The sequence below is a fragment of the Arachis stenosperma genome, chromosome 7, assembly GCF_014773155.1.
Source record: "Arachis stenosperma cultivar V10309 chromosome 7, arast.V10309.gnm1.PFL2, whole genome shotgun sequence".
Classification (NCBI taxonomy): Eukaryota; Viridiplantae; Streptophyta; class Magnoliopsida; order Fabales; family Fabaceae; genus Arachis; species Arachis stenosperma.
Window position 1 is genome coordinate 9,014,908 of NC_080383.1, and position 26,460 is coordinate 9,041,367.

The 26,460-nt window shown below is 30.5% G+C and overlaps 2 protein-coding genes and 1 non-coding gene across 4 annotated transcripts; all 3 read left to right on the forward strand.

Moving 5' to 3' along the window:
- Positions 1-2,062: 2,062 nt before the first annotated feature.
- On the forward strand, positions 2,063-3,489 carry LOC130940495 (abscisic acid and environmental stress-inducible protein-like). The gene is made up of 2 exons (XM_057868630.1): positions 2,063-2,221; positions 2,787-3,489. Exons 1-2 carry the CDS (start codon positions 2,119-2,121, stop codon positions 3,197-3,199), a joined length of 516 nt encoding a protein of 171 aa, XP_057724613.1. The 5' UTR covers positions 2,063-2,118; the 3' UTR covers positions 3,200-3,489.
- A 4,793-nt stretch (positions 3,490-8,282) lies between these two features.
- On the forward strand, positions 8,283-9,715 carry LOC130940496 (glycine-rich protein-like). Of its 2 annotated transcripts, none has more exons than XM_057868632.1 (2): positions 8,283-8,548; positions 9,395-9,715. In XM_057868632.1, the coding sequence occupies exons 1-2, from the start codon at positions 8,458-8,460 to the stop codon at positions 9,574-9,576; spliced, it is 273 nt and encodes a 90-aa protein (XP_057724615.1). In that variant the 5' UTR covers positions 8,283-8,457; the 3' UTR covers positions 9,577-9,715. The 2 variants fall into 2 exon arrangements, with proteins under 2 accessions (XP_057724615.1, XP_057724614.1); XM_057868631.1 differs by having other exon boundaries at positions 8,297-8,548; positions 9,389-9,715.
- Positions 9,716-25,937: 16,222 nt separating this feature from the next.
- Positions 25,938-26,045, forward strand: LOC130942722 (small nucleolar RNA R71). Its single transcript, XR_009071282.1, has one exon. It is a non-coding gene; the product is annotated as a small nucleolar RNA R71 (small nucleolar RNA).
- The last annotated feature ends 415 nt before the right edge of the window (positions 26,046-26,460 follow it).

The window sequence follows — 26,460 nt, forward strand, 5'->3', positions numbered from 1 at the left end:
GCTCCAGGTAGAGACTCGAGACTCTGCTGACCCTATGTCGTAAGTGTGGCCGGGCACTGTGAAAGTCCCGGATGAGCTCGTCCCCGTGAATATACACCAGTGAGGGTGTTGGATGTGGATCATGACTATGATCAAGTTTATGTTGAGTATAACTCGAGTTGGGAATACACGACAGAGGGACAGTCCAATGGTTAGCTACCAGAACTTGTCGGGTTGGCTCTATAATCGACAGATGATATCATCAGCCACTAGGACAGGCATGTATTATATACATCTAGGTGACATTGTTTGGGTGTGCATATTGTACTTGGTTTGCCTTTGTGACTACTTGTGATTAACTGTTAATTGTTCTACTTGCAATAACTGTTTGTTTGTGCTTGAATCTTCCTAATTGTGTTTGCGATTGAGACCCTGTTGGATTGTGGTGATTGGTTGTTGGTTGGAGTGTTTGGGCCTAGGGCCGTGGTTGAGATGAGATGGACCGATGGTTGGTTTTGGTTTTGTGTTTTTGGTTTGGAAAAAATATGAAAGGCTATTTTGGTTCAGTATAGATAAACCTTTTTGAAAGGCTTTTGAGTTTTGGAGAATTGAACGGTTCCTCTTTCAGAAAATATTTCCGACTTTACTTTTATTGTAAACCGTTATTTTTGAAAAGAGGCATAAGATGATTATTAATCACTGGTACGGTTTATATTCACGTATCCTATTACAATAATTCCCAAAAACCCTCTACTGAGAACCCTTTTGAGGATGATGTTCTCACCCCCCTTACATTTTTCCCCTTTCAGGATATGGGCGCAGAAGTTACGAAGAGTTTATTTAGTTGTTGTTGAAATACTTTGTGTTGCTTTAGATTATTATTTATTGTACTCTCACCTTTATCTTGATATATTTTGTAAGAGGAATAGGGATTGTATTGATTAATGCTTATAAAGCTATATATATATATATATATGTATGTATGTATGTATGTATGTACTCTTTATGAGTTTTTGTAAGTTGTATGGTATCTATGGATGTACGTTATCGAATGAAAGTATTTTTGAATCGGTATTGCGGTTTAAAGTTTTAAACAGGCTCATATTTTAGTATTAAATAGTATAAAAGTCGTCGTAATGTCCGCGCTATTAGAGTCGCATAGTCGAAAGCGTGAATTTTGGTAATTAGGGTGTTACAAAATCAACACACAAACAAGCAAATAAAAGAAAATAAGAGAAGATCTGAGCGATTACCATTTTATTTGGATTTGAACTAATATGAAGGTGGCAAAATTGAGAGTGAGAGAGACGATCTTTGAAAGTGTCCATGAAAAACTTTTTTGATTTATTTTTTTGTCAGATGCAGTTTTTTTTTATATGAACATGATCAGAGATTAGGGTTTATGAGAGAGTAATAGAGTATTAATAAGATTGAAATAATCTATTTTAGTGTTCATGAATAATGAATAATTAATATATTTTTGTTTTATTTGTTAAATTATTTAAAATTTAAAATTATAAAATTAAAGTTAGTTAAATTTAAAATTTTGATTAATTTAAATGGGTAGTTTTTGTTCAATATAAAAAAAGATATTTATAATTTTTTATAAAATTAAATAAAAATATATATTTTATTTTTACTAAATTATAAGGATATTTTGATAAAAGTATTGATATGATATATATTTTTTAAAAAAAATTAGCTGCTAACGTATATAATATAATTCATGTGGTGTTTTGTTATTTGTTTACGTTTTTATTATATCGGTATGTACGAATTTATCATCGTACCAAAACAAACACCAAAAAATCATATTGGGACAACTACTGTCTGCTCTGATGCATACGAATCAAGTTGATGAGCAGTTAAAGGCAATAAATGCTTTTTCATTTTCATAGCCTACAAGTTTTTACCATGTGGAGAACAAGGAAGCTGAGTTGGAGATTTAAAGAATTTCTCAGGGTTTCCATTGGATAATATCCAATTAATGTTGGATATACTATTCCAACTGTAAAGTTGAAAAATCCTCCATTCTTTAGCACCCTCCACTCCTATATATAGAGCACATTTTGCCACTATTTTTCTCATCCTTCACTATACTAATACAATACAACTTAATTTGAATTCTAGTACTGAAAAATGGGTTCAAGAGTAGCAATACTCATGCTTGGCCTCTTGGCCATTTTTCTTATATCTTCAGAGGTGGCTGCTAGAGACTTAGCTGAGGCTTCACCTAACAAGGGTAATTGTTTGTATTTTACATTAATTGTAGTTCTCATAAACAATAATATTGTAAATATTAAACAATGCCTTTTCTTTTATTTTAGACTTTTGTAAATTTTAATTTTAGACTAGAGAGTTTAAGCTAAATAATGAAGTAATATTTTCAATTATGTTACTTGTAAAAAAATAATGGTCATCATTAAATTAATTAATCAAAAGTATAGAATGTATATTTGAATATAAAATAAATATTAAAAATAAATTAAATAATATATATACATAATAAATAATTTAGTAATTGATTTTTAGGGTGCATATAAATATTTTTTAATCTGTAAATATTTTTTCTTTAAAGCTCCAATAACAAATAACTCTCAAATACTAATTAATAACTGAATTCACAGTGGACTCCGATTTTCTGCGTTTTTGTTTTTTGTTTATTTATTGTAATTCATATTAGGTAATAAAACAAAAATAGCTAGTGAAAATGTAAAATCATGATAATTTTTTGGTTTTTCTTTAACTTCGTACAAAGTAGCATCACAATAAACACTAATGATATGAATCCATGCATATGGTTGCAGATGAAGCTGGCACAGAGGCAAATGAAGTGGGTGAGGCCAAGTACGGATACGGAGGTGGTAACTATGGCCACGGTGGTGGAAACTATGGCCACGGTGGTGGATACCCCGGCTATGGTGGCGGAGGATACCCTGGCCACGGTGGTGGAAGCTATGGCCATGGTGGTGGAAGCTATGGCCACGGTGGCGGAGGGTACCCCGGCTACGGTGGCGGAGGATACCCTGGCCACGGTGGCGGAGGATACGGTCATGGTGGTGGAGGATACGGTCACGGTGGCGGAGGATACGGTCACGGTGGTGGAGGGTACGGAGGAGGAGGATATTGCCGTTACGGTTGCTGCGGCGGTGGATACGGTGGACGTTGCAGGTGCTGCTCTTACGCCGGTGAAGCTGCTGAAGCTGAACCTCACAACTAAGGCAGTGTTTATTACATATTATGTTTCAATAATATGTAATAAATAATTATTATTATTATTATGGCGTTTCACTGAATAAATGAAGCTCGTGAGATGAGAGGCATACACATGTAGAGAAAGAGAGAAATAGTAGATAGGACTAAAGGCTATTTTTGTCTTTTTCCTTGAATGCTATGATCGATCTTTCTCATGATCTTAGCTGTCGTACTCTCTCCGCGAGTGAAATGTTGAATGTATATGCATCACTATGTTTCTGTCATAATGAAAATAGTAACCACAGTTATTCTCAACTACGTACATTTTGTCCATTAGCATTGAGAGATAAGGTTTTTTTTTTTTTTTTTTTACTTCAAAATTGATGGAAAATGTTGAGAAGGGGTAGTCACGAACTAGGGTTCCGACTGTACCCGTCGCATTATAACCGGAAGGAAGTGGCGGCAGTTAGCGGTGGCTACTTGTCGACGAGGAGTTTTTGTGGTTTTTCAGGGGATGTCGTCTCCGCTTTACTGATCAGCAGAGCCGCGTAGGTTCACGTGGACGCGCTGACCGTGGGATTCTTGCAAACTTTATCAAGATACATTAAAAAAAAAATTAGATGTTTCAATAAAAATTTTATAATTATTCTTATATTATTTTTTTAAATAATAAATTATAAAACTAAATTTTAATATATTATAAAAATATTATTTTTATTTAAAATATGACTAAATAAATAAATTATATTTTTATATAAAATATTTTTATAAAAGAATATTTTTAACATTTTTATTTAAATAATCTTCTTAAAAAACAGTTTAATATGTTGGAGATAATAACTTCTGGGAACATATATTACGATTTACATATAATTTTTTTTCCTTTTGATTAAAAGTTGATGTAATATCGGGGTTGCTTTTGACCGAGTGTTATTAGTAATTAGACCCCTTATAGTAGCTTTCTTTTTTAAATTTAATTTATGTATCTAATCGGTAAGGTGGAAACTCATGTGCGATTGATATTGATTTGACGTAAAATTGATATCTGAGAGTTGTTAGATAATTTATAAACTCTTAAATATCAACTTTACGTAAAGTCGACTTCACTTGAGTTTTCACCGATCAGCAAAACCAAAAGATAGTTTTCTAGAAACAAAAATAAAATTACTTTCTCAAGGCCTCATTATGAATTCAATTTTGATTTGTATGGGTTTGGTTTGTATTGGAAGTGATCAAGGCAACAGTTCGGTAATAATAATAATAATAATAATAATAATAATAATAATAATAATAATAATAATAATAATAATAATAATAAAGAAGTTAAAATTGATATACAATTATTTATATATAAAATTGATGATTAAAAATTAATAAATAATAATTTAGTTAAATTTATTAAATTATTTAATAATATTTAATTATTAATTTTATATAAAAAATAACAGTATATAAATTTTTATTTTACTAATAATCTCTTCCAAATACCACAGCACTAGCCAAGTATCATGCATCTATGGGCTGGTCAAACTATGAGCACCCTTAGTCACGAAAAACAGACCACAGATTAGGAGTGTACATGGGCCGGGCCACACCGGGTTTGGCTTGACCCAGACCCGGCCCGAAATATAGACCGGGCCTAATGTTTGGACCCTAACCCGATCCTAGACCCGATGAAACCTACGCACATTCGGGCCGGGTAAAAACCGGGTGAAAACCGGGTTTTTAACATGTAAAAATAACCTAATCTCCAACTTTTATTTCACAATTCACATAATAAAATTCACTTAAAAAAATATAACAAGAACCAATACTTCTCTAAAATTAAAGCATAACCATAATCAATACTAATATTGTCTAACACTAAATATTTAAATCAATACAAATAACACGATATTATGCATTAGTGTAAAGTCTTATGTATTTTAAACATAAAACATTAACTTATAATCTTATAAATGACTAATAACACAAAATATTAAGGTTTACAATATTTAAATTCCACATAAGAATAGCCATCATCCAACATAAAATATTAATTGTGTATGAAGACCGGGCCATCGGGCCGAGTTCGGGTGACCCGAGCTATGGCCCGGACCCGACCCGAAATAATGACCGGGTCTATCTTTGAGACCCTTACTCGACCCTAGACCCGATGAAATCACACTAAATTAGCCCCTAAAGTGTTCGGGGCCGGGCCGAGTCTTCAGGCCGGGCCGGGCCATGTACACCCCTACCACAGATAATCATCAATATATCCACAGCCACTATTGTTTTTTAATTATTTATGTTGTTTTCAATTAATTAAAACTATTGCAAATGGTCCCTTTTTGATAAGGATGAGATGGAATTAGGGGGAATGAAAAATTAACAACCAAAGTCTTTGCATTTCTATGTTTATCTTTTTCTTTTCTTTTCATTTTTTAGTTTTTAAAATTAAACGAAAAACAAGTTGTAATAATAAATAGTGAAAATAGTGACAGTTCTGAGTTTAATCCATATTTAACTTCTTTCTCACTTACTGTATTGGTTTGAAAAGGAACTAATTGAGTAATTATACATTAAAATTGATCATTAATATAAAATATAAAAAGTACACATTAAATATAAATTAAATAATATATATTTAATTACAAGAATAGACTAACATTGTAAATACGTATAGAAGATTATTATAAATGGAACTGTCTATCTTATGTTCTTAAATAGATAGAAGAGAAAGGATTTTGTCGTGTGTACAAAATCTTAGATCAAACTCTATCTAAGATAGAATATTATTTTTTATCCGTCCCGAAAATTATGGCTACTTTTTTTAGTAATAAATTTTCATTACGTGTTATACATTATGGTTATGAATTGTTAGTGTATTTTTTACGATAACAATGCTAAGAAATTAGAAGGATATCGGTCAAAAATCAGTTAAATATTTTTGGGTGAATTTAAAATTTTTATATAAATGATATGTATGTTAGGTATTAGGATGTTTCTTTTACTAAGTATCAAAATGTTTCTTTTTTATATTAAATAGATATTTTTTATATATTTTATAAATTTTTTTATATACTAAAAATTGGAATTGTTAAAAGCAAAATTTCGTGATCTCCACCCTCTAATTTTCTAACGTATCATTCAAAATGTTAATTTGGGGTGAGAAGCAATTAATATCAAATATTATAAATTAAAAATAAATAAAATTAATTAAATATAATTATAAATTAATTAAGTTGTTTAATTTTTGGTTGATCACCTTTTAGTTCCATATACTTCTCCTTTTTATAAATATAAAAATATTTTTTTTAAAAATAAAAATTCATAAATCGAAGACTTAGAATTGTGAAAAAGAAAAAATTTAGGATCTGATTTAAAATAAAATGATAAATATATCGGATCTTTGATGTTGTGAACAAAATCTGAGACTCGATTTTGTGGAGCTACTGATGTTGATCCGATCTTAGTGAATTTAAATTTATCCCTTGGATAGATTTATCCTCCAATTTAAGTCGATACCGACTTTCTGTTTGCAGCAAACTAAATGGGACCTTTTGATTTGTTCACAGTTATTTTCATTCTACATTTCTACACCCTTAAATAACACTCATAACTCCAACAACAATAGATAATATCACTGTTTCTTCAATATGAAAATTAAAAAGTGACAAATTATTTCCTCTATATAATATTTTTGTAAAAGAAAAATATGACCTATCAACTTATTATTTATTAATATCAATTATCTTCGTTTTTTCCCCTTAAAAAAACCTTATTAATACGATTAACAATTTAACATGCAATGCATGCAGGCTCAATTAATGGAAAAGGCCAATTCAGCCTCTCGCTTTCTGGGGAAACAAAACTTGCCTGCATGCAGGGTTATTTTTGTTTGACTTGGGGACAATGACTTTTATGATGTGAAACTTTAAAACAATTCCAAATTAAAAAGGGTATATATGAATATATCATTATAGATTCGATGGTCCTCATTAGATATTTTCTTCGCCAAAGAGAGATAACGACCCAGGGGATGATGATGATGGACTCATATCCGAGATTATACATGTAGTATAGCTAAATAGTATTTGATTGTATATACCAATTTTTTGTGGTTTTATTGTATTTATTTTTTAGTTTATTGTTTTAAATTTTGAATAAGCCTACGTGTTTACTACATACCTAAAAATATAATTAATAGATGATATTAATATAAATAATAAAAAAAAGTATTTTTACCGAGGACGGAAGCGTCTGTAAAATGAATTTTAGAAATAATATAAAAATATTTATTATTTATGTTGATAGTTTAAGAGTTGGTAATTTCAATTTAATTTTTTAATTTTTTTACATTGCTTTTTCTCGTGTCATCAGTGGAATAGCATGATTAAATTCTAAATATTTTGGTTAATGGTTATAAAATTTTGATACTATATAAAAAAATATTTATCAAAAAATTTTAAATATATAAATGGTTAGATATTTAACATATGTTAAATATAATTATATATCACTCATTAAAAAGAATTTCTCACAAGTTATTATATTCTTGAATCAGTAATGCTTGTTGGCTTGCATGAAAACCCTTTTCGTGTTTCCTACCCAAGAATGAAAGTATTGATCGGTGGAATTCTGACACTTTCGTTCTAGATATTGATCGGTGGAATTATAAAAAGTTGAACTAAGCTGTTGTTTCCAACCGTGACAAAATTTGAACGTCAATTCTATTTATAAAATATATAAAATTAATTTGATATTTATAAAAAATTGAGTTACTATTTTAATTTGTCAATTTTTGTGTGTTTAATTTTGTTAAAATAATTCAATTTTTTATGTCTATCAAATTAATAATTTACATTTTTCATAATTATTAGAAAGTCATCAACACTCAATTCTTTTAAGGGAAAAAAAATGTCAAAGTGACTATATTATTTGAGTACCCTGCAAACTTGAAAACAGAGAGTTCAGACAATAAATGCTGCTCATTGTTTTCATAGCCTACAATTCTTTAACATACTCATCAGAATGCAAAGGAAAATGAGCAAGACATGCATGCATGGAGAAATTCTCAAAGTTTCTACTAGATAAGAAGAAGATTGGATTTTATTGCTCCAACTACAATGTTGAAAAGTCTTTCATCTATATCCTTCAATATTATGATGATAATAATAATAATAATCACCATAGCCTCCTCTCCCTCCTATATATAGAGAACACATTCCCACTAATTTTCTCATCCTTCACTACTAAACACATAATACAATAATAACTTGTTTGAATTGTAATACTGAAAAAATGGGTTCAAAAGTAGCAACACTCATGCTAGGCCTCTTGGCCATGGTTCTTCTTATCTCCGCAGAGGTGGCTGAAGTTTCTTCTAATAAAGGTTAGCTCTTTTGAATTTTTTCTTATGAACAATATAAAATTTAAATATATAATTATGATCTATTATTAGAAATATAATTATTTATATATATTTTTTATCGATTTAAATTTTAGTGATAAAAGAGTCTACATAAATTTTTGTTGATATCTAAAAACAAAATATTTAGCCTACAAAATTTATACAAATTCAAAAAGAATCTTATTATAATACATAAAAAAATTTATTAATAACTAGGGTGATAATTAAATTTGCTTACATGATTTAGTGACTTGTAGAAGAAATAATACATCATTTGATTAGTTCATGGTGGTTCCAGTTAGAGACGTATTTTAATTATATCATCCATGTTATTAAGTTGTATAAAAAAATCAATCATCAAAATAATTACTCATATAATATATATATTAAAATATAAAAATATATATTAAAAACAAATTAAATTATACATATTTATATACAAATATATAGTAATTGATTTGATAGTTAATTTTTTATGTGTCTTTAATATTTTTTATTTTATATTATTTATATTAATTATATTAGGTATATATTAAAATTAACTATTAAAATTATTTATTAATATAAATATATATTAAAATATATAATATATGTTAAAAATGAGTTAAATAACATATATATTTATTATATATAAATATATAATGACTGAATTTTATGTACAAATAATATTTTTGTATTAACAATATTAATATCGGAGGTATTTGCCTCGTTAAAATTGAAAAAATTTTATTTATAATATATAAATATTATGTATATATAATTTTTGTACCTACTATAATTTTATAAATCGTTCCTCGACTGATTCTATTTGTGTCTTTATAGATGCAGTTGGTAAAGAGGCAAATGAAGTGGGCAATGCCAAGTATGAAGGATACGGTGGTGGTGGCGGCTACGGAGGAGGGTATTGCATGTATGGATGCTGTCGCCGCGGATACTACGGCGGGTGCAGGCGGTGCTGCTATTATGCCGGTGAAGCTCCTGAACCAGACGAAGTTAAACCTCAGAACTAACCCAATGTTGTTGCTATGTTGCTCTATGTTTTGCTTTTAACGTTGCTTCCTTAATTTGCATGAATAAATAATCAAAGCTAGCGATGAGAGGCTTTGAAAAATATGCATGTATCACTATATGCTTGTGTGATATTGTTACATAGAAAACAAAGTTGAAATATAATATATAAATGTGTTTTTCTTTATTATTTGCTTTGTTTTTACATTAAATATATAAGACTGGCCTTAAGATGTTTATCAATTACACATAAGTAAATAAAAGAAGAGAAAATTTTGGTAGCTAACACTGCATCGGCAACAAACAATATTTCTCTTATTATTTTTTTTATGGGTAAGGATAGGAATTAGTGCTATAACAACTAATTTTAGCAAATACTATAGTATGTTACTAAACAAATTCAATATGAAACTCGCTAAATATAAAGTTTTATTGAGTTTGGATTTTGAATATGTCTTTTCATTGAATTTTGGATGTTTCTGTTTTTAAAAATTTAAGAGAAAATTTTACTATTTTTTTTGAGAGATGTTAAAATGACACATTCTTTTTCTTTATTTATAAAATGCACATTCTCTTTTCTTATAACTTTTAAAAAATCTCAACTTTAATCAATTTTAAATTTTTTGTGTTAACTAATGTTAACTTTATCCATTTTTTTTTTTAAAAAATTGTTTTACAAAAATACTCTTTAGCAAATTTTTTTTGTCAGTAAATTTTGCTTATAAAATACCTTTTAATAAATTATTTTTTTATTGATTAAATTATATTTTTACTAAAATATTTTTTTAAAAAATTAATAATTAATTTTTTTCTAAGATACCGTTTAATAATTTTTTTATTATTAAATTATAATTTTACCAAAATTTTTTTAAATAATTATAGTTATATTTTACTATTAATTTTCTGGTATTAATATATATTATTTAACATTAGATAAAAAATCTTGGTAAAATTATTTTCTGATATTAATATATATTAATTGTTATACATATTAACAATAGTAAAACTTTTTTAGCTAAAAGGTATTTTTGTAAAAAATAATTTATTTTTTATAAAAAATAGATAAAATTAATATTAATTAATATAAAAAATTTAAAATAAATTAAAGAAGAGATTTTTTTAAGTTATAAAAAAAATGTATATTTTACAAATAAAAAAAATAAAGTGTCATTTTAATATTTTTTAAAGAAAAGTAGTAAAATTCTCTCTTAAATTTTAAAAACAGAAACATTCAAAATTCAATCAAATGACATATTCAAAATCCAAACTCAATAAAACTTTATATTTAGCGAGTTTCATATTGAATTTGTTTAGTAACATACTATAGTATTTGCTAAAATTAGTTGTTATAATACTGATTCCTATCCTTACCCATAAAAAAAAATAATAAGTGAGCCTTTGTTTCAAAGTTTGTGGCATTATTTATTCCGAAACATAACAAGGTGACTTTAAAATAATATATTTTTATTTCCGTCAAGAAAATAATAAAAAAATCTAAGTATTTGATATTCTCACTAACTTAGTTGGTATATAGATATTTAGGTTAGTAAAACTTTAATCTCCAATTGCTAAAAAGATGATAAACTATTGAAAAAATGATAAATTATATATAAAAAATTACCAAATAGAAAAAAATAATAAAAAATGATAAATTGACAAAATACGATAAAAAAAATTGACAAATTATCAAAAAGATAACGAACTATTAAAAAAATGTCAAAAGATTAAAAAGATGATAAACTATTAAAAAATATAGTGTAAAAAAATGATTGAAAAACAACTAATTTTTTTGTTTGAGAATTGTAAATATACCTCAAAAATATAAAACAGTAAGATCGGAGTAAAAATCGCAAAAACAAAAAACAAAAATAAAAAGAAGACACTAAAATTCTTTAAAGTAGTGTTTATTTTGAGGTGTTGAGATAGAGACTGAGAGATTGAGATTTAATATCATATTTATTGGTTCAGAGATTGATATTAAAATTTCTGTTCTTATCTCTAAAATTTCAGTATTTCAGTATCTCTAAAAAGTAAAGACAAAGGAGACTAAAATTTTTAGAGATGAAGATTTAAACTTAATAACATTTTATACCTAAAATACTCCCATTTCAATTAATTAATCCCAATTTTATCCTTTGTGCAAATTAAATTAGAATTTCATTCTTGTTTCAATTTCCGTCTTCTATTTTACACCAAATAAAATACTGAAATTTATTTTAATTTTTATCTCTTAATCTCAATCTTTCGATCTCTATCTCTTCACCAAACGTTACCTAAAAGAGGTCTATACACAGATGCCACATCAACAATCAAGTGATTCTGTCATCTCAGCAGCAAGTGGACAGGGAAAACCTGATTGGAGAGAGAACTATATCAACACATTTACTTAGGATCCGGTTGTTGGGAAGTTTTAGATGTTAGTTTTTCGAATTTTTGATTTATAAAAGGTTGTATTAATAGTGTTTGGTATAATTTTTTAGATATAATTTTTAGTTTTTTAAAAAGTTGTTTATGAGTTTTTAAAAAAATTAAAAATTTTGATTTTTTTCTTTTTCAAAATTTAGTTTATCATTTTTATTTATTACACAACTTTAAAATAAATATTTTTATAATAATTTTTTAAATATAAAATAATTTATTTATAAACTATTTTTAATATAATTTTTTTTATCAAAAATTGAGAGATTCGAATTCGCAATCTCTTAGATGAATATGAAAAAATTATACCATTTAAATTATAATTTATTAATTTTTAATATAAATTTTTATGTTTTATTTTTTTAAAATTTAATTAAATTATTTAGACCTTTAATTCTGTGCTGACATCAAAGTGCACGGATCAAGAAATGAATTGGATGCGGAGGCGGGTCACGGTAAACCATTTGAAACGTTGATAATAAATGAGATCGGACAGGAGAGATGATGCAATGTGTATATATACATACGGAAACATTTAGTAACAACAAAATATTAGTAAAAAATAATCACAATTTTATATATATATTGCATTTTATTTGAATTTCGTCTAATTCAAGTGTGAGAGTTTTAAAAGTTATATTTTGGAGAAACTAAACCTATTTGTGAGGGTTCTTTAAATTATATATATTTTATAGTTGAATTTTAAATTTGTAGAGTTTAAAAATTTACAGTAAATTTAAAATATAACTATAATTTTTTTGAGATTTAAAACCCTACAAAATGATTGAAAATAACAAAATTGAAACGAAAGAATGAATATCGAATTTGACTGATATTGCAAGATTTGAAGAATTAATTATTTGGTTATTGAAAATTTAGATAACTAATTTAACTAATGAATAAAATTTGAGGAATCATTTTTACTATTTAAAATATTTTTTAAAGTATTTTTATTAAATCTTAAAAAAATAAAAGTATTTTAATATTTAAATATTTCATGTAGAAATAATTTTTTATTTAAATACAATAATATAAAAATATTTTTTATTTATTATGTTAAAACATTTTTTTAAAATAAAAAATATTTAAAAAATAAAATTGAATCTTTTAAAAAGAATATATTTCTTTTAAAATGATTTCTTATTATTTAATGACATCCAAATAGTCAAACACATAATTTTTGTTTATCCCTAATATTTCGGGATAAGTTTTATTTGTGTCCCTAGCGTTTAAATTGTCCTATTTGTATTTCTAACGTTTGTAAAAGTAGTGATTTAATATTATCATGCCGTTAATTACATATAATGAGCTTTAGTTGGAGTTCTAAAAAACTCTCTTCTTAAAATTAGAATACAAATATCTGGGACATAATCAATAATCCATTTCGGATAATAGCTCATCAAAAATTAAAACTAATCTCTCATACTTCACTTTTTTATGGATATAATTGAACTTGAACTCAAATAGTGAATACAATATTAAAATCGAACACATCTAAGTGATACCTAATTGAGAATGAATACATTCAAGTGAAAAAAATTGAAAAATATAATCTAATTTGTTAGTATAATTGACGGTAGAATAATATTAAATCACTTTTATAAACGTTAAGGATACAAATAGAATAATTCAAATGTTAAAAATACAAATAAAATTTACTCCAAATTTTAGAAATAAAAACGATACTTTACTCCTTAAAAGATTTTTTCTTTTTTTTATGTTTTTCTTTCTTTTAGCTGCACTTATTTATAGAGACAAGACACTAAAACAGAGACATAGAGACACAAAATCGTATTTAACAAAAGAAACAAAGACAAAGACACTGAATTATTATTATATTTTTTTGTTTTAAATTTTAAAAATAATTAAAATAAATTAAATTTTTATAATTTATTATCAAATAAAATATAATAATATAAAATTTTATATATTATTTTTATATCTTATTTTTAGTACTCTATCTTATTTTATTTACCTATTATCAGAAACAAATACAGTCTTTTATGGATTCACATGAGATTATTGATTTTGATAAGACGATATGATCGACTGTAATGTCGTTGACTCAGTGACGTTGACACTGATTAATGTGGTCGATCAATTCTACTAATAATTGACAAGATTAGCTTGATTATTGTCAACTAATAATTAATTTTGTACGAATACGTGGAGTAGAAAGCGTAAGAGCATCTGGCCACAAAATGCTGAGCCATAGTTAGGAACATTTAATGCTTCAACCTCCTCAAAGTATTGGTTCTCCTTTAATTTTATCCATCCACAGCCGCATTTAATTTGCTTTAGTAAGGCTTTATCTACCGTGTGTTTTAAAAGTACGTATTATATTTATAAATTAAAATTTTTTTATTAAAAATACAAAAAAATTTAAATTTTTAATGTATTTATTCTATATACCAATATTTTAAATTTTTTTTATTAAAAATAAATTTATTATATATTTTTAGAATACATATTAATTAAATTTTTTATATATAATATTATTTAAATTTAGCAATAAACATATGCCTTAAAAGCATATATAAATGAATAGTATTTATTAAAAAAATTTTCAGAAAAAATGTAAAATTTAGTTTTTATTGTGTATTAATCAAATGCCACACTGAAACTTATAAAATGATATAATTTTAATTTTGACATTTAAATAATTCAAAAATGATGTCACATCATTTGTTTTGTTAGGTAAAGTTTCAATAAACACCACTTATGATATTTTTAAGTTATTTGAGTGTCAAAACCAAAACGATATCATTTTACAGAGTTTAGCGTGGCGTCCATCTATCCATGATATAGTATTCTATTAATGTCTATACATTAAAAATTGTTTCAAAAACTAACATGAGTTATGTTTACAAAATTTAAAAACTAAATAAAGACGATTAAAATTTTAAAAACTAAATTAAAAATTTAAGATTTATATACAAATTTAGTAACCAAATTAAATATTATCTCTATTTTAGTTGGTTATCAAATCTACCATTATATTTTTCGAGAATCATATCTAGTGTGCAAGCCTCAGTTGCTCTCTTCTACCTTTGTTACTTTGTTCAAGAGAGTATAAACTAACTAATTGTATAACTAACTGTATTTATCTAAAACCGGTTTTATATTTGAAGAAAACTTGTTTAACTAACTCTGTATTTATCTTCTTTTTTTTTTTTTTTTGCACAAAGAATTATTTTTCGTATCTATGCTGAAGGAAGCATTTTCTGGTGAACATGCTGTAGCAAGCCGCCTTAGTTGACCCACGTTGATGTTTGTCCATTTTTTGTTTTCACATAGAGGTGTACACTCATCGGTCAAAATTCCGAGTTGATTTGCACAAAAAAATCGAATTGAATTATATCAAATATGTTTTTTTTTATTTTTTGTTTCCTTTCAAATTACACCTCAACACAAATACCCTCTCTTTTTTTAATTACCAATGTAAGTTGACACAAATAAATAAAGATATATTTTTTAATTATCTTTTTTAAATTTAATACTCATTAAAAGATACAAATAAAATTTATTTGTTTGAGAAGATTATTCATTTTATACCACTACACCATATTCAATAGTTAACAGCGGTTATGACAATTGTCAACCTGTTGAAAGATAGCGTGTAGCTAAATTTTTAACAGCAGTTAATAATAACCGCTGAAATATCCACTGCTAGATAGTATTTTATCTTGAAATATTTTTGCGACAGTTCTAACTGCTACTAAAATATCAACAAGCTTACTTGTAGATAGTAGCAGTTGTAAACTGCTGTAAAATGTCATCTGTCAAAAAACTATATTTGTAATATAGCAGCGGTTTTGTAACCGCTGCCAAATGTGATATTATAGTTTTTTTAATTCAAATTTTTAATAATATAATGAATTCTTTAATTCATTATATGTTCTTCCACTACATATGTTGCTTTAATTTATTAAAACAACTAACAACCAATCAAACTAAAACACACAAAACAAAACAAAAATATATACGCAAAAGTCAATTATTATAATAGTAATTTGTCTTCAGTGCATCAATGTCTATAAATTAAAAGTAAATAGCTTAAAAGTATGTCTATAAACTAGAAATAAATAACTCAAAAATACGTCTGTAAACTGGAAATAAATTACTCAAAAGTCATTAGGATAGTGAACAATAAAAAAATATTCAGATTCAGGTGTATCTATTTTTGTTGACTTGATTTCATAATTTATCATTTAGATCATTAGTGCCCGAATATAATCTTGCATGGGATAAGGTTGGTGCACTTTCTAAAGAATCTAGATCTGCAGCTACGTTAGATGGCAAATTATCTCCTTGTTGCTAGATTAGGTATCTTAACAAATTTACCATTATTTATGTCTTTGTCTTTTAATCTGATGAATTATTTTATGAGTTAATTAGTGTTATATTTTTCGACTTATTAGTTTAGAAAGTATTGAATTTAAATATTTAAAATTATATATTGAATGTTTAAATATTTTCTTAAATTTAAATTTACTGTCGAATTTACCATCGATTAAATTCGCTGGTAGTTATTAATTTAATTATTAATTAATAATTTATTACCGTCGGATTTATCGGAAGAAAAATCCAACGATAAAAATTATCAACAAAAATTTTTTGATAGTAATTAGCAACAAATAAAAAAATTTATCGGTAAACAATTACTATATATATATGGAGTATTTTTTATCTTTTAAACGAAAACACACAAAGCAATTGTTATTATAAAATTTTACAAAATAATGGCTAAATCCAAAGTATAACTATTTTTAATATTAAAATAATGAATAAAATTATATATGTCTTTAAAATAGAATTATTACTCATTAATAATATTATATAGTTTAAATTTTAAATAAAATATTTATATTATAGTTAAAAAATTTAATTTTATCAATAAATGTACATTATTTTAACTCTTTAAAATAAAACTTTGAACATGAGATTATTATAAATCATGTATGTATTAGCTTTTATCTTTTATAAGTAAAGTGATATGTGAAAAAAAATATAAATTCTTTGCCTTTAAGTTATTTAAGTTGATTATTGAACATAATTATCATTTATCTATTGGTAATATTTATTATTTATAATTTAAAGAGCAGAAACTTTTCACATTATTATATAAGTTGAATGTCTATATATAATCTTTTATTTTATAAAAAACGTGAAAAGGAATATAATCAATTATTTATATATGTACTATTTGGAATCATACCAATCATAATAATTTATTTAGAATTTTGAATAAATCGAAATAAATTATTTATTTATGTCTTTACATTTAGTAAAATTAATGCATGACTTATTAATGAATGAATAAAATTAATACGATTAGATAATTTACTGATATAATATAATCATATGACTAGTACAAAATAATTAGTTTCACAAATTTTCATAAAAATAATTACTTATCATAGAGGGGTGGAAAACAAAATTTATAAGAGTATGTCACATGTTCAATATGTAATTATTTATGTTGAAATAACTCTATCATCATTTTAGTTATAATTATAGAGTTTATTTTTGATATATGGATAATATAAAGAGTTTTATATAATTATTCAATAAAATTTACATGTTTAGGATTTTTTAAGTGATGAATCTAAAAAATTAGTTATTTTTATTGATATATCAATATATGATCAGATGTTTGCGTAAAATTTTTTTACGTCGTCGGTGAATAAAAACTATAATCTGACTTAATATTTAAATTTTTACTCTCTCACAAATTGAATACTTTAATGTCATCTTGATTATATTATAACTTTTAGTTGCACAAACACAATAAAAAAATTAATAATCTTTTATTTCATGATTCTTTGTTTTAAATTTCTTTTAATGTCATCTTGATTATAACTTTTAGTTGCATAAATAAAAAAATTAATAATCTTTTATTTCATGATTCTTTGCTTTAAATTTTTTCTATCCCATCTGATTAATCATTTAATTTGTTTGAGGTTAATTTTTTTATTGTTACCACTTTAGAGTAGGCTCAATTGAGAAACCAGGCTTTGCTATGCTGTGCAGGAAGACAAGAACGAATGATGGTAGGGGACGCAATGATCGGCAAAGGACGCAACGAACAATGGCAGTGTGGCGACGGCAAAGGCTCTACAAGTCTACAAGCTTTGATATAGAACAAAGTCAACAGAAAATAGAGAGAGTGAGAGTGAAAGAACGGCGGAAAAGGAGACACTGATGAGCTGTTTGAGAAACGGCGAACAGCGAACGACAGCGAGGGATGGACGGCAACGAGAGACGGACGAAACACGAAGAGGACTTGGAAAAGAGAGTGACTGAGTGAGTGCGGGGAGCAAAGTGAGGGATTTTGCTGTTTAGAGTTATGTTTATACATTGCTCCCTTTCTTCCTCTTTTTTTTTCCTGGCCCAAAATGGCGCCATTTTGACGAAAAAGGCCAAACAAAGCAAACTCGCTGACTCGCCCGTAAACTTGCAAGTTTGATCGAGTTTATACAAGTTTACCCGAGTCTACCCAAAAACGAGTTTGTATCCGAGTTAACTCGATTCAATTACCTAAACTCGCAAACTCGTACGAGTTTACAAGTTAACTCGCGAATTTGACAATAATGATGACAGATACTCAACATAAGCAGTGAAGCATAGTAAGTCCACTTGTAACAACCCGAGATTTTGAAAAATTAAATTTATTATATTTTTTGAAAATTTTATTTTAAAAAAATTATTTTACTAAAAGTAATTAAATAAAATTTTATGATACTTTGAATTTTAAAATATTAAGAATCATAATAATTGGATTTTAAATTAATTTGGATTTTTATATTAATCTTTAATATAATTGGATATTTGGTATAATTGAAATTATAATTTCGGTAATTAAAAAATAAGAAAAAACTGTATAATTTAATTTAAGTAACTTTTATTATGAATAATTTATGAATTTATTCGAGTTTTTTATTTTTAAAAAATAATTTATTAAGAATGATTAAATTAATTTTACTATGATCGATTATTTTATGTGTAATTTAAAATTAAAATTCTGTTGATAGAAAAATGATAAAAATTTATATGATTTAATCTAGATATTTGATATTTGAATTTAAATTATACTTTATAGTGTGATTAATATATTTATTTTATAATTTAAATTAGAAATAATTATTTGAACTTTTGATATATTAATAAATAATATTCTTAAATATTTTAAATAGAGTACATTTGATTTTAAAATTATTATTCTACCCTTTAATTTTATCCAAATATCAATTCTATTCATATTCCTTTATAAAAACCTAACCCTAACCCTAAATTCCTAAGTCAAACAGTCAAACACTCTAATTTTGTCCTAAACCTAACCCCCCTAGTTCTCTTCACCGCCTTCACCGCCTCCACCACCACATCCCCTTCAATGTTCAGAAACGGAAAATCAGAGAGATGAGAGTGATGCAGAGAAGAAGAGCTCGAGATGGAAGACGCTGTTGCAGTCGCGCCTCACTGCCGTGAAGCCCGTCATTCGCGTCGCCGCCAATCTGCCTTGGAGCCGTTGTCCTACGTGTCGCGGACGAAGAGCAGAGAGAGAGAGAAGACACGAAGAGCAGGACTCGTCCCACACCGCGATTGCGCCGCCATCACTGTCGAACCCTAGCCGTCTGGTGCGCGAAATTGTGAACAATACTTTTCACAACTCTCATAATCCCTGGTCATGAACTCCAAAAACTTGGTAGCTCAATACCATGGCATTACACAACTTCGCACAACTAACCAGCAAGTGCACTGGGTCGTCCAAGTAATACCTTACGTGAGTAAGGGTCGATCCCACGGAGATTGTTAGCATTGAAGCAAGCTATGGTCATCTTGTAAATCTTAGTCAGGCAAACTCAAATGTATATGATGATGAACGAAAATAACATAGAAGATAAGGATAGTGATACTTATGTATATCATTGGTGTAAGAGCTTCAGACAAGTGTATGAAGATGCCTTCCCTTCCGTCTCTCTGCTTTCCTACTGTCTTCATCCAATCCTTCTTACTCCTTTCCATGGCAAGCTCGTGTAGGGTTTCACTGTTGTCAGCAGCTACCTCCCATCCTCTCAGTGAAAGCGATTGCATATGTCCTGTCACGGCATAGCGGAATTCAGCTGTCGGTTCTCGGTCAGGCCGGAATAATATCCATTGATACTTTTGCGTCTGTCACTAACGCCCTAGCCTGCTAGGAGTTTGAAGCACGTCACAGTCATTCAGTCATTGAATCCTACTCAGAATACCACAGACAAGGTTAGACCTTCCGGATTCTCTTGAATGCTGCCATCAGTTCTTGCCTATACCACGAAGACTCTGATCTCACGGAATGGTTGGCTCGTTTGTCAGGCGAGCACTCGGTTGTCAGGCGATCAACCATGCATCGTGCAATCAGGAATCCAAGAGATATTCACTAAGCCTCAGATGCTTGTAGAACAAGAATGGTTGTCAGTCACCTTGTTCATGGGTGAGAATGGTGATGGGCGTCAATCATCACCTTCATCATGTTGAAGAACAAGTGATATCTTGGACAAAGAACAAGCGGAATTGAATGGAAGAACAATAGTAATTGCATTAATACTCGAGGTACAGCAGAGCTCCACACCTTAATCTATGGTGTGTAGAAACTCCACCGTTGAAAATACATAAGCATAAGGTCTAGGCATGGCCGAATGGCCAGCCTCCCAAAGGTCTAAGATAGCATAAAACAAAGATAGCTACCAAAAGTCCCTTATCTAGATACAATAGTAAAAGGTCCTACTTATAGAAAACTAGTACATAGATGAGTAAATGACATAAAAATCCACTTCCGGGCCCACTTGGTGTGTGCTTGGGCTGAGCAATGAAGCAATTTCGTGTAGAGACTCTCCTTGGAGTTAAACGCCAGCTTTAGTGCCAGTTTGGGCGTTTAACTCCCAATTAGGTGCCAGTTCCGGCGTTTAACGCTGGAATTTCTTGAGGTGACTTTGAACGCCGGTTTGGGCCATCAAATCTTGGGCAAAGTATGGACTATTATATATTGCTGGAAAGCCCAGGATGTCTACTTTCCAACGCCGTTGAGAGCGCGCCAATTGGGCTTCTGTAGCTCCAGAAAATCCACTTCGAGTGCAGGGAGGTCAGAATCCAACAGCATCTGCAGTCCTTTTGAGTCTCTGGATCAGATTTTTGCTCAGGTCCCTCAATTTCAGCCAGAAAATACCTGAAATCACAGAAAAACACACAAACTCATAGTAAAGTCCAGAAAAGTGAATTTTAACTAAAAACTAATAAAAATATACTAAAAACTAACTAGATCGTACTAAAAATATACTAAAAACAATGCCAAAAAGTGTACAAATTATCCGCTCATCACAACACCAAACTTAAATTGTTGCTTGTCCCCAAGCAACTGAAAATCAAATAAGATAAAAAAGAAGAGAATATGCAATGAACTCCAAAAACATCTATGAAGATTAGTATTAATTAGATGAGCGGGGCTTTTAGCTTTTTGTCTCTAAATAGTTTTGGCATCTCACTCTATCCCTTGTAATTCAGAATGATTGGCTTCTTTAGGAACTCAGAATCCAGATAGTGTTATTGATTCTCCTAGTTAAGTATGATGATTCTTGAACACAGCTACTTATTGAGTCTTGGCTGTGGCCCAAAGCACTTTGTCTTCCAGTATTACCACCGGATACATACATGCCACAGACACATAATTGGGTGAACCTTTTCAGATTGTGACTCAGCTTTGCTAAAGTCCCCAATTAGAGGTGTCCAGGGTTCTTAAGCACACTCTTATTTGCCTTGGATCACAACTTTATTTCTTTCTTTTTCTTTTTTTTTTTCGGTTTTTTTTTTTCGTTTGCTTCCTTCTTTCTCTTTTTTTTTTGTATTCACTGCTTTTTCTTGCTTCAAGAATCATTTTTAATGATTTTTCAGATCCTCAGTAACATGTCTCCTTTTTCATCATTCTTTCAAGAGCCAACATTCATGAACCACAAGTTCAAAAGACATATGCACTGTTCAAGCATACATTCAAAGAACAAAAGTGTTGCCACCACATCAAAATAATTAAACTATTATAAAATTCAGAATTCATGCAATTCTTTCCTTTTCAATTAAGCACGTTTTTATTCAAGAAAGGTGATGGATTCATAGGACATTCATAACTTTAAGGCATAGACACTAAGACACTAATGATCATAAGACACAAACATGGATAAACATAAAGCATAAAAATCGAAAAACAGAAGAATAAAGAACAAGGAAATCAAGGAATGGGTCCACCTTAGTGATGGCGGCTCTTTCTTGCTCTTGAAGATCCTATGGAGTGCTTGAGCTCCTCAATGTCTCTTCCTTGTCTTTGTTGCTCCTCCCTCATGATTCTTTGATCTTCTCTAATTTCATGGAGGAGAATGGAGTGTTCTTGATGCTCCACCCTTAGTTGTCCCATGTTGGAACTCAACTCTCCTAGGGAGGTGTTTAGTTGCTCCCAATAATTTTGTGGAGGAAAGTGCATCCCTTGAGGAATCTCAGGGATCTCATGGTGAGAGGGGTCTCTTGTGTACTCCATCCTTTTCTTGGTGATGGGTTTGTCCTCATCAATGGGGGTATCTCCTTCTATGTCAACTCCAACTGAATAACAGAGGTGACAAATGAGGTGAGGAAAGGCTAACCTTGCCAAGGTGGAGGTCTTGTCCGCCACCTTATAGAGTTCTTGGGCTATAACCTCATGAACCTCTATTTCTTCTCCAATCATGATGCTATGAATCATGATGGCCCGGTCTATGGTAACTTCGGACCGGTTGCTAGTGGGAATGATTGAGCGTCGTATGAACTCTAACCATCCTCTAGCCACGGGCTTGAGGTCATGCCTTCTCAATTGAACCGGCTTTCCTCTTGAATCTTGCTTCCATTGTGCGCCCTCTTCACATATGGTTGTGAGGACTTGGTCCAACCTTTGATCAAAGTTGACCCTTCTAGTGTAAGGATGCTCATCTCCTTGCATCATAGGCAAGTTGAACGCCACCCTCACACTCTCCGGACTGAAATCCAAGTATTTCCCCCGAACCATAGTGAGATAATTCTTTGGATTCGGGTTCACACTTTGGTCATGGTTCTTTGTGATCCATGCATTGGCATAGAACTCTTGAACCATCAAGATTCCGACTTGTTGAATGGGGTTGGTGAATACTTCCCAACCTCTTCTTCGGATCTCATGGCGGATCTCCGGATATTCACCCTTTTTGAGTGAAAAGGGGACCTCGGGGATCACCTTCTTCAAGGCCACAACTTCATAGAAGTGGACTTGATGCACCCTTGAGAGGAATCTATCCATCTCCCATGACTCGGAGGTGGAAGCTTTTGCCTTCCCTTTCCTCTTTTTAGAGGTTTCTCCGGCCTTGGATGCCATAAATGGTTATGAAAAAGCAACGCTTTTACCACACCAAACTTAAAATGTTTGCTCGTCCTCGAGCAAAAGAAGAAAGAAGAGAGTAGAAGAAGAAATGAGGAAGAGGGGGAAGATGGTGTGTTCGGCCAAGAAGGGAAAGAAGGGGTGTTTAGGTTGTGTGAAAATGAAGGGTTGAAGAAGGGTATATATAGGAGAGAGGGGGGTAATGGTTCGGCCATTATGGGTGGGTTTGGGAGGGAAAGTGGTTTGAATTTGAAGGGTGAGGTTGGTGGGGTTTTATGAAGGATGGATGTGAGTGGTGAAGAGAAAGATGGGATTTGATAGGTGAAGGGTTTTTGGGGAAGAGGTATTGAGGTGATTGGTGAATGGGGGAAGAAGAGAGAGAGTGATGGTGGGGTCCTGTGGGGTCCACAGATCCTGTGGTGTCAAGGAAAAGTCATCCCTGCACCAAATGTTGCTCAAAATCACGTTTTGAGCTATTTCTGGCGTTAAACGCCGGGCTGGTGCCCATTCCTGGCGTTTAACGCCAGGTTGTTGCCCTTTACTGGCGTTTAACGCCAGTCTGGTGCCCCTTTCTGGCGTTAAACGCCCAGAATGGTGCCAGACTGGGCGTTAAACGCCCAACAGCTAGCATTACTGGCGTTTGAACGCCAGCTTCTTCTCCTCCAGGGTGTGCTGTTTTTCTTCCTGTTTTTCATTCTGTTTTTGCTTTTTTCATTGTTTTTGTGACTTCTTATGATCATCAACCTACAAAAAGATAAAATAACAAAAGAAAATAGTTAACTATAAAACATTGGGTTGCCTTCCAACAAGCGCTTCTTTAATGTCATTAGCTTGACAGAGGACTCTCATGGAGCCTCAGAAATACTCAGAACCGTGTTGGAACCTCCCAACACCAAACTTAGAGTTTGAATGTGGGGGTTCAACACCAAACTTAGAGTTTGGTTGTGGCCTCCCAACACCAAACTTAGAGTTTGACTGTGGGGGCTCTGCTTGGCTCTGTTTTGAGAGAAGCTCTTCATGCTTCCTCTCCATGATGATAGAGGGATGTCCTTGGGCCTTAAACACCAAGGATTCTTCATTCACTTGAATGATCAACTCTCCTCTATCAACATCAATCACAGCCTTTGCTGTGGCTAGGAAGGGTCTGCCAAGGATGATGGATTCATCCATGCACTTCCCAGTCTCTAGGACTATGAAGTCAGTAGGGATGTAATGGTCTTCAATCTTCACCAAAACATTCTCTACAAGTCCATGAGCTTGTTTTCTTGAATTGTCTGCCATCTCTAATGAGATTCTTGCAGCTTGCACCTCAAAGATCCCTAATTTCTCCATTACAGAGAGGGGCATGAGGTTTACACTTGACCCTAAGTCACACAAGGCCTTCTTGAAGGTCATGGTGCCTATGGTACAAGGTATAGAAAATTTCCCAGGATCCTGCCTCTTTTGAGGCAGTTTCTGCCTAGACAAGTCATCCAGTTCTTTAGTGAGCAAAGGTGGTTCATCCTCCCAAGTCTCATTTCCAAATAACTTGTCATTTAGCTTCATGATTGCTCCAAGGTATTTAGCAACTTGCTCTTCAGTGACATACTCATCCTCTTCAGAGGAAGAATACTCATCAGAGCTCATGAATGGCAGAAGTAAGTCCAATGGAATCTCTATGGTCTCATTTTGAGCCTCAGATTCCCATTGTTCCTCATTGAGGAACTCAGAGGAGATTGGTACACGCCCACTGAGGTCTTCCTCAGTGGCGTCCTCCTCCTCTCTTTCCTCTCCATATTCGGCCATGTCTATGGCTTTGCATTCTCCTTTTGGATTTTCTTCTGTATTACTTGGGAGAGTGCTAGGAGGGAGTTCAGTAACTTTCTTGCTCAGCTGACCCACTTGTCCTTCCAAATTTCTGATGGAGGACCTTGTTTCATTCATGAAACTTTGAGTGGTCTTTATTAGATCAGAGACCATTGTTGCTAAGTCAGAAGTATTCTGCTTAGAACTCTCTGTCTGTTGCTGAGAAGATGATGGAAAAGGCTTGCCATTGCTAAACCTGTTTCTTCCACCATTATTGTTATTGAAACCTTGTTGAGGTCTCTCTTGATTCTTCCATGAGAAATTGGGGTGATTTCTCCATGAAGAATTGTAGGTGTTTCCATAGGGTTCTCCTAGGTAATTCACCTCTTCCATGGAAGGGTTCTCAGGATCATAGGCTTCTTCCTCAGATGAAGCATCCTTAGTACTGCTTGGTGCATTTTGCATTCCAGACAGACTTTGTGAAATCAAATTGACTTGTTGAGTCAATATCTTGTTCTGAGCCAATATGGCATTCAGAGTGTCAATCTCAAGAACTCCTTTCTTCTGACTAGTCCCATTGTTCACAGGATTCCTTTCAGAAGTGTACATGAATTGGTTATTTGCAACCATTTCAATCAATTCTTGAGCTTCTGCAGGCGTCTTCTTCAGATGAAGAGATCCTCCAGCAGAGCTATCCAAAGTCATCTTGGATAGTTCAGAGAGACCATCATAGAAAATACCTATGATGCTCCATTCAGAAAGCATGTCTGAAGGACATCTTCTGATTAATTGTTTGTATCTTTCCCAAGCTTCATAGAGGGATTCTCCATCCTTCTGTCTGAAGGTTTGGACTTTCACTCTAAGCTTACTCCATCTTTGTGGTGGAAAGAACTTTGCCAAGAAGGCATTGACTAGCTTTTCCCAAGAGTCCAGGCTTTCTTTAGGTTGAGAATCCAACCATATTCTAGCTCTGTCTCTTACAGCAAAAGAGAATAGCATCAGTCTATAGACCTCAGGGTTAACCCCATTAGTCTTGACTGTGTCACAGATTTGCAAGAATTCAGCTAAAAACTGATGAGGATCTTCCATTGGAAGTCCATGGAACTTGCAATTCTGTTGCATTAGAGAAACTAATTGAGGCTTAAGCTCAAAGTTGTTTGCTCCAATGGCAGGGATAGAGATGCTTCTCCCATAGAAATCAGGAGTAGGTGCAGTGAAGTCACCCAGCACCTTCCTTGCATTGTTGGCATTGTTGTTGTTTTCGGCTGCCATGTGTTCTTCT

Bases quoted from the DNA above. Each gene is read 5' to 3' on its own strand.
- LOC130940495 (XM_057868630.1), top strand. From the start codon at position 2,119: ATGGGTTCAAGAGTAGCAATACTCATGCTTGGCCTCTTGGCCATTTTT. The intron at 2,222-2,786 runs GTAATTGTTTGT...ATATGGTTGCAG, and splicing joins TGAGGCTTCACCTAACAAGG to ATGAAGCTGGCACAGAGGCA.
- LOC130940496 (XM_057868631.1), top strand. From the start codon at position 8,458: ATGGGTTCAAAAGTAGCAACACTCATGCTAGGCCTCTTGGCCATGGTT. The intron at 8,549-9,388 runs GTTAGCTCTTTT...GTGTCTTTATAG, and splicing joins TGAAGTTTCTTCTAATAAAG to ATGCAGTTGGTAAAGAGGCA.